Source organism: Scyliorhinus canicula, chromosome 13 (genome assembly GCF_902713615.1).
Source record: "Scyliorhinus canicula chromosome 13, sScyCan1.1, whole genome shotgun sequence".
NCBI classification, from domain to species: domain Eukaryota; kingdom Metazoa; phylum Chordata; class Chondrichthyes; order Carcharhiniformes; family Scyliorhinidae; genus Scyliorhinus; species Scyliorhinus canicula.
In genome coordinates, this window is record NC_052158.1 from 120,885,097 (window position 1) to 120,897,171 (window position 12,075).

General features: G+C 48.8%; 1 protein-coding gene across 11 annotated transcripts in view; it reads left to right on the forward strand.

Moving 5' to 3' along the window:
- mcf2l2 (MCF.2 cell line derived transforming sequence-like 2) overlaps nt 1–12,075 on the forward strand; it is a 465,252-nt gene that overhangs the window by 338,128 nt on the left and 115,049 nt on the right. For all 11 annotated transcript variants that reach the window (XM_038816480.1, XM_038816477.1, XM_038816487.1 and 8 more), the window contains 2 exons: nt 3,534–3,603; nt 5,487–5,579. In XM_038816480.1, coding sequence (XP_038672408.1) covers nt 3,534–3,603; nt 5,487–5,579 — 163 coding nt within the window. The remainder of the gene's footprint in view (nt 1–3,533; nt 3,604–5,486; nt 5,580–12,075) is intronic.

Below are 12,075 nucleotides of genomic sequence, written 5' to 3' on the forward strand. Positions count from 1 at the left end.
CTAATCAAGGTTTTCTAAAGTTTAAAATCATTACGCTACTTTTCAAATCTAACCCTCTAAAACTGAATTCCAGAGCTTTGTTTTATTTTAATGGTCTTATTAACCGGCTTCCCTACTTTCAGTAATTTGTGTACCAGTGTTCCTATGTCCCTGAGCCATTCTCACCTCTTGTGGACTCTTATTGTTCAAGGAGTCTGTCGTGTCCTTCTTCTTCCTACCAAATTGCACCACCTCACACTTATCTATATTGAAAATCATTTGCCAATTTCTCATTTCTTGTATTTTATCACAATTCTTTTCAGTATTAAATACAGCCACTAATTGTTTTTGTCCTCAAATTTTGAAATTGTATATGAAATTCCTGAGTCCAAATCAGTTATGTAAATGGTAAGCAAACTGGTTTATAGGGACACAAGTGAATTCCCAGTTAATGTCCACCATCTGCCTACAACGAAGCACTCAGTCTTCAGGAAGACATATTTAGACTGGTGAAATTTAATGCAGAGATGGATTAAGTGATTAACTTTGGTAGGAAGAATGAGGAGAGGCAATATTAACCAAAAGGTTCAATTGTAGAGGGAATACAGAGTCCCGTGGGTGTACAGCTTTGAAGGTGACAGGAAGATTTGAAAAGGCTGTTGAAAAGGCATACACGGCTTTATAAATAGAGGCAGAGAGCCCAATAGCAAGGAAGCACTGCTCCACCTTTACGAAGCACTTGTTCAGACCCTGCTGCAGCACTGTGGCAAATTCTACGAACTACGTGAAGCATTTTTGGAAGGCTTGAGAGCAAATGCAGAAGAGATTTATTAATACGGGATGATAAACTTCAACAAGTGGCAAGGCTCAAAACAGAATGTGATAAATGTTTTTAAAGGAAACATTTACAGAGTTTTAGAGAAGAGCAATCATGGTGTACTGATTAGATAGTCACAAACAGGCATGATGGGCCAAGTGGCCGACTTCTGTGCAGTATCATTCTATGACTCTATGACACCAGAGGGAAATTAAAAGCCAACTGTGGCTGTGGAACTGAATCACATATAGAAGAGATTGTGTAAGAATGGTTGGTTCCTTCTCTGAAGGGCATTTACATCGAACATAGAACATACAGTGCAGAAGGAGGCCATTCGTCCCATCGAGTCTGCACCGACCTACTTAAGCCCTCACTTCCACCCTATCCCGTAACCCAATAACCCCTTCTAACCTTTTTTTGGTCACTAAGGGCAATTTATCATGGCCAATCCACCTAACTTGCACATCTTTGGACTGTGGGAGGAAACTGGAGCACCCGGAGGAACCCACGCAGACTCCGCACAGACAGTGACCCAGCGGGAAATCGAACCTGGGACCCTGGCGCTGTGAAGCCACAGTGCTATCCACTTGTGCTACCATGCTGCCGTACTACCGTGTTAATGACAATCCATCTGCTTCACGGTCACTTATTTCTAAACTGAATTAAAATTCCCAAACACTACAACTACCATGATTCAATCGGAACTTACTTTGCCCTCTTTCTTCTGACTTCACTGATCCACAATATAAACTCTGATTTGCCACAGTAAAACCTCTTATACCCTTATTCACAGCCACCACTCGACCTAATCATCTTCCATAACCTATGGCCTCTCCACCCCCATGGTCCTGATCATGAACAACGTCATCTCCCACCACTTTGTTGTGCCCCTCCACCACTGGCATACCTCAGCCACCTTCTAAACACACTTCTGATCAAATATTAAACCAAAGGCTCCTTTTCCCTCTCAGACGAATGCAAACAATCTCATGGCACTACTGAATTTCAAAGAAGGGAGGGGGGACTGTCCCTGGTGTCCTGATCAATATTTAGCCCTCAATCAACATCACCAAAACAGATTTTTTTAGTCCTTTTCACATCTTCTGTTTGTTTTCTTGTGTTTCCTACATTACAAAGATGGCTACAAATCAAAAGTACTTCATTGGCTATAAAATGCTTTGGGATATCTGGTGTATGTGAAAAGTGTTATTAAATTCAAGCCTTTCTTTCTTTGATCCTGAAAAAACTTCTGCCAAGTCACTTACAACAGCAAGCTCCCAACCATCTAGCCTTCAGTTCTCCGGTCACCACAATACTTCTTTAACTGTTGATCTACTCAGCTACAGTATTCATCACCTTCACCTTTGACTTCCTTTGCCCAAGTAAAACCATGCAGAAATGATGACTTTGACCAACTCATCAAGCCTTTTCAATAGTACCTTCCAAACTCACGACTATCGCCTAGAAGGACCTTGGTGGCAGACGCATGGGAACACCATTACCTGCAAGTTCCCTTCCAGTCCTGATTTGGAACTGTATCACCATTCCTTTAACATTAATAACACAAAATCCTGGGACTCTCTCCCTAACTGCACTGTGGATGTACTTACACCACTGAGACAGTTCAAAATGGTGTTTCATGAGGCAAATCATGACGGGTAACAAACACTGATTTTGTTAATGACACACAATCCCATGAAAGAATAAATTAAACATCAGCCAAAACATCCCACTAATCCAGGACCATCCTGCAAAACAAGGATTACACTTGCCTTATTTTCACCCTGACTAACACGCTTACCCAGTTTCTCCTGCCCCTAGCATTTTCACTTCCAACAAGAAGTTCAGGGATTTCTTCATCGCTCTGATTGCCACTATCTGTAACTGACTCTGCTGCTTCCTCCTTTTGTATTGTAAGCCAAATCTCTCCCTTCCCCAGAACTAACCCTTGTTTTAACCCTGAACCTTTAATCCGCCTCTTTTGATTCTGTTCACAAGACCCACCTCATGCACCCTTGACCCTATCCCCACTAAGCTGCTGACCATCCAACTTTCTATCCTAGCCCCCATTCTAATTCATATTGAAAATGGTTTCCACTCCTTGAGCACTGCTCCTTCCTTTCAAATCAGCAAAACCCCTCCTCAAAAACCTATCCTCAATCCCTTTGTCCTTGCTAATCACTACCCTTTATCCTTCAGAACCCTTGGCCATGTTATCTACGACCATCTTTTCCATAATTCCAGGTTTGAACATATCCAGTCAGGTTTCAATGAGTCAAGCAATTTTACAGAAGTATAAAATAAGGAAAGATTATAAGTCCATAAAACTCAGAACTTACACTGTTAGTACTGCTGTAATACTGTTGTGTAAGAGGCAAAGAGAACCTCCTTCTCTTTAAGGAACCCAAGAAACTTCAAAAGAATTAAAATCAGGCAGATTCAACAAAGAGAATGCAATCCACTCTGTAACATTACCTCCCAGGTAGTGAAGGAAACCTTCTTCCCTATTCCCCCGACCCAATTTTTCAATCTGAAGGAAAGTGAATAACCAAAGGTAAAACTTCCAAGAAAATCTATTCGATTAAGTTTCTCCCTAATCTCAGGGCAAGTTTGTAAGAGAAAAGTTCTGGGCCAGTTCAGGTGAATCATTACATTTCTCTAGATAGAACATATTGCAAGAAATATTGTGCCAATAACTCTATGCCTTTATTAAATGACATGTGCTCTTTCTTTTAAGGATATTCCTTAAAGAGCTTGAAAATTGTATGGAAAACCCTGAACTTGTAGGAAAATGCTTTTTAAAAAGGGTAAGTAAATCACTTCTGTTGCCAATTTCCAGCAGATATTTTTTGAGAAAACTAATGAAGATAATTTTCAATTTCGGAGGGTATGGAAAACTAACTGTAGCAAATTTACCTGACCAAGAAGCCTTTCCATTGATTACTGCCAGTTTTTTGGATTCACTAAGGTGGAAAAATAACCTCACAATCTCAAGCTCCCTTTAGAGCGTATTATTCTGTATACTATGATTTAATAGTACATCTCCATTTGGAAATTTGCAATGGGACAATTTGCACCCCAGGTGCAAAGGTTAGGGGATAGAGATAAATTCTCAAAATGCTTGGTCTCCACACCATTATATCATTCTGGGATTCCGAGGCTCTCCATGAGTGGCAGTGTAGGGGTAGCACCTGCAACAGGTGAAGAAAAAACTAGACTGTTTAAATGATGCAGGAGGTGGTGACACAATCCTCCACATTACATGATCTGAGAGGGGTAGACAAAAATGCAATAGGAGGCTTGAAAAGACATGTATCACCTTTTTCTTACATATTTCCTCAGGATCCTGGGGTTTGTTTGCCTCCTCCCTGCCGGTTTCCAGCAGAATCCGGAGACGCCGACCGTGGTAACCACTGGCGCCACTGAAACCCTCTGGTTTGCAGCAGTGGCAAGAGGAACAGGCGTATTCCTCTGGGTCCTGGGAAGTCGTTGGGCCTCACCAACTCTGACTTTGTGCCTCCCTTCTCACTCTTCTGACTGGCTGGAGAAACTCCCCCCAGCGCCAATCATACCCAGAGTTGTTTACTGATATCAATGCAGCCCAGGGCTCAATATTGGTCAGAGCAAACAAATTTCTAGGCACTGGTCTTTATGGTAATATCAAACATATTGAAGCAAATTTGGTAGGACTGCACAGGTCTTCTTTAAATCTAGTACGCAGATAACCATAAACTGGATATTGTTAGTCCGGTACACAACTCTGCAAAGGGAGAATACAAAAATACGTTCTGGATCAGAGGAAGTCAGATCCACATTCAGGAATCAATTAAACTAATACCTGAAATGGGTGAGTTTTCTTACAAGGAAAGGTTGGATAGGTTTGATTTGTATCTGCTGGAGTTTAGAAGAGTAAGTGTCTTGATTGAAACATACAAAAGGGGTCTTGGCAGGGTGAATGTGGAGATGATATTTGCCCTTGTGGGAGAATCTGGAATTAGGGGGTCACTGTTTAAATTAAGGGGTCCCCATTTGAAACGGATGAGGGGAATTTTTTTCCCTCAGATGGTTGTGAATCTTTGAAACTCCCTTCCTAAAAAGGTGGTGGAACGAGAGTCTTTGAATATCTTTTAAGGTAGAGGTGAATAGATTCTTGCCAAGCAAGGGTTATAGGGGTAGAAAGGATGCAGATCTGAGCTTACTATCAGGTCAGCCATGATCTTATAAAATGACAAAGCAGGCTCGAGGGGCTGAATAGCCTACTCTACTCCTTGTTCGTTTGTTTATATATGTTTAAAAGTCCAGCATCGGCAATAAATAAATGTATCTATTCTACTCTTAGGCTGGGACTTTCTGGCCTCCCTATGACAGGTTTTCTAATGGAGGAGGCTGTTCACCATTGGCCACTGCTAGGATTATCCAGTCCCACTGAAGTCTACTGCGAGCCCACCCCACCCCTGGGGAACCCGTCGTGGGGGGGAGTGGGGGGAGGGTTCACCTTCAGCAGGACCGGAAGGTCCCATTGGTAGGAAGGGCCAGAAAATCCCACCCTTATTACGTAGATCATTGCACATCACTAATTATTCGAGTTAATCTAATTAATTTACTTGTCAATTCTACCCGTATTCCAGCATATTCCAGCCAGCTGGTTCCATTTTTATTATCAAGAAGGTTTCTAACTTTTTTCCTGCAGAAAGAGGATTTACAGATTTATGAAAAGTATTGTCAAAACAAACCACGTTCAGAAGCTCTCTGGAGACAATGTGGAGACTGCCAATTCTTTCAGGTACAAATTTTATGTTAGTATCATTCTGGGAATAGTGTTGCAGCAGGCTCCATGTAGCACATAGCACAACAACATGCACAACAGCAACTCCAGCAAAAATAACTTGGCAGCCATTCTGCTGGCTTTGCAATGTTGTCCACTGTTTCCACATCGTATCTCTCAGAGATTGCTGCATCAACTCTCTTTAAATTTACCAGTTCTCTGATACTTGCTGAACACTTCTGGTCTCTTGCGCTTTCCCAAACCTCGCCCACCCTACCCCATTACCCACCTTACTCTCTCGCCATACAAAGTGGGTGAGGTTCCTGCATGGATTCCCCCTGTTGCTTTCTCTGAGGTTTCCTGCACTAAGTCAGTTCTGTGTGAGCCTTGATCAGAAAACTGCCCAGAAGCTCTCCTGGTCTTTATACCAAAGGCCTTTTTTCGGAAAGTGGACACAATCATCTCTGACTTTGTATGGGTGGGGAAGGTGCCGAGGGTGGGGAGCACCCTGCTACAGAGGCAGAGGCAGTGGTGGTGGTGGGGGGGGGGGGGGGGGGGGGGGGGCGTTTGGCATTGCCAAGCTTGCATCATTATTATTGGGCGCCAAATGTGGACAAGGTGTGGCGGTGGTGGGAAGCAGAAGGGGTAGAGTGAGTTAGGATGGAGGAGGAATCTTGTAAAGGGTCTAGTTTGAGGGCTGTGGTGATGGCAGCATCGCCAATGGCTCCGAGTAGGTATTCAGGGAGCCCAGTGGTGCAGTCCATGGTGAAGATATGGAATCAGCTGAAGAGGCATTTTAGGGTGGAAGGATATCGATGCTGACACCGCTGTGTGAGAATCATGGGTTTGAGCTGGGGGGGGGATGGATTGTGTATACAGGAGCAGGAGGTGGAGGGAAGAGGGGCTGGTCAAGGTGAGGGATTTTTATTTGGAGGAAAGGTTCGCCAGTCTGGAGTAGCTAATGGAGAGGGTAGAGCTGCCGAGGGGGAGTGAGTTCAGGTATCTACAGGTTAGGGACTTTGCACAAAATGTCTGGAAGGGGTTCCCTAGATTGCCGGGATACACCCTGCTGGAGTGACTGCTGCTTCCGGATGTAGAAGGGGAGGGAAGAATTGGGGATATTTATGAGTGGCGATGGAGCGGGGAGGCGAGCGGGTGGTGAAGATCAAGGAGAAATGGGAAGCGGAGTTGGGAATGGAGATCAAATGGGGAGTATGGAGTGAATCACTGCGAAGGGTAAACGGGACCTCCTCTTCTGCAAGGATGAGCCTGATACAGTTCAAGTTGGTGCACAGGGTGCATATGACTCGGAAGAGAATGAGTGGGTTCTTTCAGGGGGTAGCAGATGTGTGTGAGAGGTGTGGGCAGGGACCAGCGAATCGCGCGCACATGTTTTGGGGTTGTGAAAAATTGGGAAGATTCTGGGCAGGAGTGTTCGCGGTCTTAGCCAGGATAGTGGAGGAGGGAGTGGACCCAAACCCTTTGGTGGCGATATTTCATGTTTCAGAGAAGCCAGAGCTCATGGAGAGGAGGAAGGCCGATGTCATGGCCTTCGCCTCTCTGATTGCACGGCGACGAATTTTGCTGGAGTGGCGGGCGGAATAGCCACCGGGGGTAGCAGCATGGCTGGGTGACCTGTATACATAGAACATAGAACATAGAACAGTACAGCACAGAACAGGCCCTTCGGCCCTCGATGTTGTGCCGAGCAATGATCACCCTACTCAAACCCACGTATCCACCCTATTCCCGTCACCCAACAGCCCCCCCCCCCCTAACCTTACTGTTTAGGACACTACGGGCAATTTAGCCTGGCCAATCTACCTAACCCGCACATCTTTGGACTGTGGGAGGAAACCGGAGCACCCGGAGGAAACCCACGCACACACGGGTAGGATGTGCAGACTTGTATAATGTATAATTTGAAGATGTATAACTTCATGTGTTTAGAGATGTTGTTCATGTTCTCTCTTTAATTGGCTCGTTTATGGCGGTTAATATGGTCACCATCCTTAATTCTAATTACGTTTGCTCAAGAGTCGCCAGGTATCTTTCTGATACCGCCACAAGGTTCAAAACCGAATACTGATCAAAGACTCGATACACCAGTTAGTAAGTTCGAAATCAATGCTCATTTATTTACACACACAGTCAAATATACTCATGCACAAACTCTACCAACTAAACTATCACTGTGTGTCTCTTCCCGTTGCCAACTTCCCTTGATTATTGTTGTTGTAGGGGGGGCTTTTTTACTGTTTTTTGATCTGTTCTTTAAGGGTTATGGTTTCTGTTCTGTTCGATGGAGGGTGATGGTTAAATACGTTATTATTGGGTAGTTATTTAGTTATGCAGGCATAGTTATGTATTTATGTATTTATTTGAGATTTGTTATTTATATTGTTATATTGTTAAGTTGGGGAGGCGGGACGGGGGGGGTGCAAGTTGGTTATGCGTGTTTTCTTTTTCTCTTTTTTCTTCCTCTCGTTTTAGGGGGGCTTTTTTATGGGCTTGAATGGGGACGGGGGTGGAATTGAAGAGGGCGGGGTAGGGTGTGGCCGGGCGAAAGCGCGGGCTTTCCCCTGTTTCCCGCGCGCGGGACGGAGGAGGGGGGAGGAGAGAAGAGTGGGGTGTGGCCAGCAATGGCGGCTTTTCCCGCGCTGAAGCGGGGTCAGAGAGGGATGGCAAGGGGGGGGGGAGGCCCCTCCCCCCCACATCGGGAGGAGTCGGAGTGTGGCAGGGGCAGCCGGGTCAGCGAAAACCAGCTGACTCTCGGGAGTACGATGGTGGATACACCGCGGCTAGGAGGGGTCCTAGCCAGGGGGGGGGGGGGGGGGGGGAAGGGGAGTTAGGGGGGGATACCGGGTTGCTGCTGGAAAGGCCGAGGACGGGAAGGGAAGAACGGGAGGAGAGAGGGGGGGGGGGGCCATCGCCATGGGGAACGGGTCAGAAGGGGAGGGTCGACCCGGGGCGAACAGGGGACAGGACATGGCTAATAGACAGGGGAAAGGGACGGGTCGCTCCGCGACCCGGTTGATTACTTGGAACGTGAGGGGGCTGAATGGGCCGGTCAAGAGAGCAAGGGTTTTTTCACACCTAAAGGGACTGCAGGCGGATGTGGCAATGTTGCAGGAGACTCACTTGAGAGTAGTAGACCAGGTACGCCTGAGAAGGGGGTGGGTGGGACAGGTGTTCCACTCAGGCTTGGACGCAAAGAACCGGGGGGTGGCGATTTTGGTGGGAAAGAGGGTGTCGTTCGTGGCGGCGCAGGTGGTAGCAGACAAGGAGGGTAGGTACGTGATGGTGAAGGGTAGGCTGCAGGGAGAGAATGTGGTGCTGGTGAATGTGTATGCCCCGAATTGGGATGACGCGGGTTTTATGAGGCGCCTGTTGGGCCTCATTCCGGGTCTGGAGGCAGGGGGCCTGATCATGGGGGGGGACTTCAATACAGTGCTCGACCCTGGGCTGGACAGATCGAGTTCCAGGACGAATAGGAGGCCGGCAGCGGCAGAGGTGCTAAGGGGGTTCATGGAGCAGATGGGGGGGGTAGACCCTTGGAGATTTGGCAGGCCAAGTGCGAGGGAGTATTCTTTTTTCTCCCACGTCCACAGGGTGTACTCCAGAATAGACTTTTTTGTATTGAGCAGGGGGCTGATTTCGAGAGTGCAGGACACGGAGTACTCGGCCATTGCGATTTCGGACCATGCACCACACTGGGTAGAGGTAGAACTGGGGGAAGCACGGGACCAGCGCCCGTTGTGGCGCCTGGATGTGGGGCTGCTGGCGGACGATGAGGTGTGCGGAAGGGTCCGGAAGGGCATTGAGGGATATCTGGGCACGAACGACACGGGCGAGGTGAAGGTGGGGGTAGTCTGGGAGGCCCTGAAAGCAGTGATCAGAGGAGAGCTGATCTCCATAAGGGCACACAGAGAAAGGAAGGAGAGGCAGGAGAGGGAGAGACTGGTGGGGGAACTTATAGAAGTGGACAGGAGATATGCGGAGACACCAGAGGAGGGGCTGTTGAGGGAGCGGCGCAGTTTACAGGCCCAGTTTGACCTACTGACCACTAGGAAGGCGGAGACGCAATGGAGAAGGGCACAGGGCGCGGTCTATGAGTACGGGGAAAAGGCGAGCAGGATGCTAGCACACCAGCTGCGCAAGCGAGATGCAGCCAGAGAGATTGGGGGAGTGAGAGAGAAGGGAGGGAACGTAGTGCAGAAGGGGCAAGAGGTGAACGGGGTCTTCAGGGATTTCTACAGGGAATTGTACCGGTCTGAGCCGCCCAGGAGGAGGGGGGGAATGGAGAACTTCCTCGATAGATTGAGGTTCCCAAAGGTCCAGGAGGAACGGGTGGAGGGGCTGGGGGCGCCGATAGAGCTGCAGGAGCTAGTTAAAGGGATAGGCCAGATGCAGGCGGGGAAGGCGCCGGGGCCGGATGGGTTCCCGGTGGAATTTTATAAGAAGTATGTGGACTTGGTGGGTCCAGTGCTGGTGCGAGCCTTCAATGAGGCGCGAGAGGGGGGGGTTCTGCCCCCGACAATGTCACAGGCCCTGATCTCCTTGATCCTGAAGCGGGACAAAGACCCTGTACAGTGCGGGTCCTACAGGCCTATCTCCCTCTTGAATGTAGATGCCAAACGGTTGGCAAAGGTCCTGGCAACCAGAATAGAGGATTGTGTGCCAGGGGTAATCCATGAGGACCAGACGGGGTTCGTAAAGGGACGACAACTTAATACAAATGTCCGGAGACTGTTGAATGTGATTATGATGCCAGCAGTGGAGGGGGAGGCTGAGATAGTGGTAGCACTGGATGCGGAGAAGGCATTCGATAGGGTGGAGTGGGAATACCTGTGGGAGACGCTGGAACGGTTTGGGTTTGGGGAGGGATTTATCAAGTGGGTGAAGCTGCTGTATTCGGCCCCGATGGCGAGTGTGGTTACAAACGGGAGGAGGTCGGAGTATTTTGGGCTCCATCGAGGTACCAGGCAGGGATGCCCCCTATCCCCCTTACTATTTGCATTAGCGATCGAACCGTTGGCGATGGCACTGAGGGGTTCAGGGGGGTGGAGAGGACTGACAAGGGGAGGGGAGGAACATCGGGTATCACTCTATGAGGATGATTTGTTGTTATATGTGGCGGACCCGGAAGGGGGAATGCCGGAGGTAATAGAAATACTAGCGGAGTTTGGGGACTTTTCGGGATATAAATTAAATGTGGGTAAAAGTGAGGTCTTTGTGATACACCCGGGAGATCAGGGGGAGGGAATTGGGCGGCTCCCCTTTAAGAGAGCAGTAAAGAGCTTCAGGTACTTGGGGGTGCAGGTGGCAAGGAACTGGGGGACCCTCCACAAGCTGAACTTTTCAAGGCTGGTGGAGCAGATGGAGGAGGAGTTCAAGAGGTGGGACATGGTACCGCTGTCGCTAGCAGGGAGGGTGCAGTCAGTCAAAATGACGGTCCTCCCGAGGTTCTTGTTTCTGTTCCAGTGCTTGCCCATCTTTCTCCCCAGGGCCTTCTTCAAGAAGGTAACTAGCAGCATTATGGGCTATGTGTGGGCACATGGCACCCCTAGAGTGAGAAGGATTTTCTTGGAACGGAGTAGGGACAGTGGAGGATTAGCGCTACCCAATCTTTCCGGATACTACTGGGCGGCGAACGCATCGATGGTGCGCAAGTGGGTGATGGAGGGGGAGGGGGCAGCTTGGAAACGTATGGAGAGGGCGTCCTGCGGCAATACAAGCCTGGGGGCGCTAGTAACGGCACCATGGCCGCTCCCCCCCACAAGGTATACCACGAGTCCGGTAGTGGCGGCCACCCTTAAAATCTGGGGGCAGTGGAGGCGACACAGGGGGGAAGTGGGGGGTCTGATGGCGGCGCCGCTGAGAGGGAACCACAGATTTGTCCCGGGGAACACTGGCGGGGGATTCCAGAGCTGGCACAGGGCGGGCATCAGGCAACTGAGGGACATGTTCATAGAGGGGAGGTTTGCGAGCCTGGGAGAGCTGGAGGAGAAATTTGAGCTCCCCCCGGGGAACACGTTTAGATACCTGCAGGTGAAGGCATTTGCCAGACGACAGGTGGAAGGATTTCCCTTGCTTCCCGATAGAGGGGCGAGTGATAGGGTGCTGTCAGGGGTCTGGGTCGGAGAAGGGAAGGTCTCGGACATCTACAAAATAATGCAGGAGGTGGAGGAGGTACCGATAGAGGAGCTGAAAGACAAGTGGGAGGCGGAGCTGGGAGAGCAGATAGAAGATGGGACATGGGCGGATGCCCTAGAGAGGGTCAATTCGTCGTCGTCGTGCGCAAGGTTGGGCCTCATCCAATTTAAGGTGCTGCACAGAGCCCATATGACGGGGACTAGGATGAGTCGGTTCTTCGGGGGTGAGGACAGGTGTGTTAGGTGTTCGGGAAGCCCTGCGAACCATGTACATATGTTCTGGATGTGTCCGGCACTGGAAGAGTTCTGGGAGGGGGTGGCGGGGACGGTATCGAGAGTGGTGGGAACCAGGGTCAAAC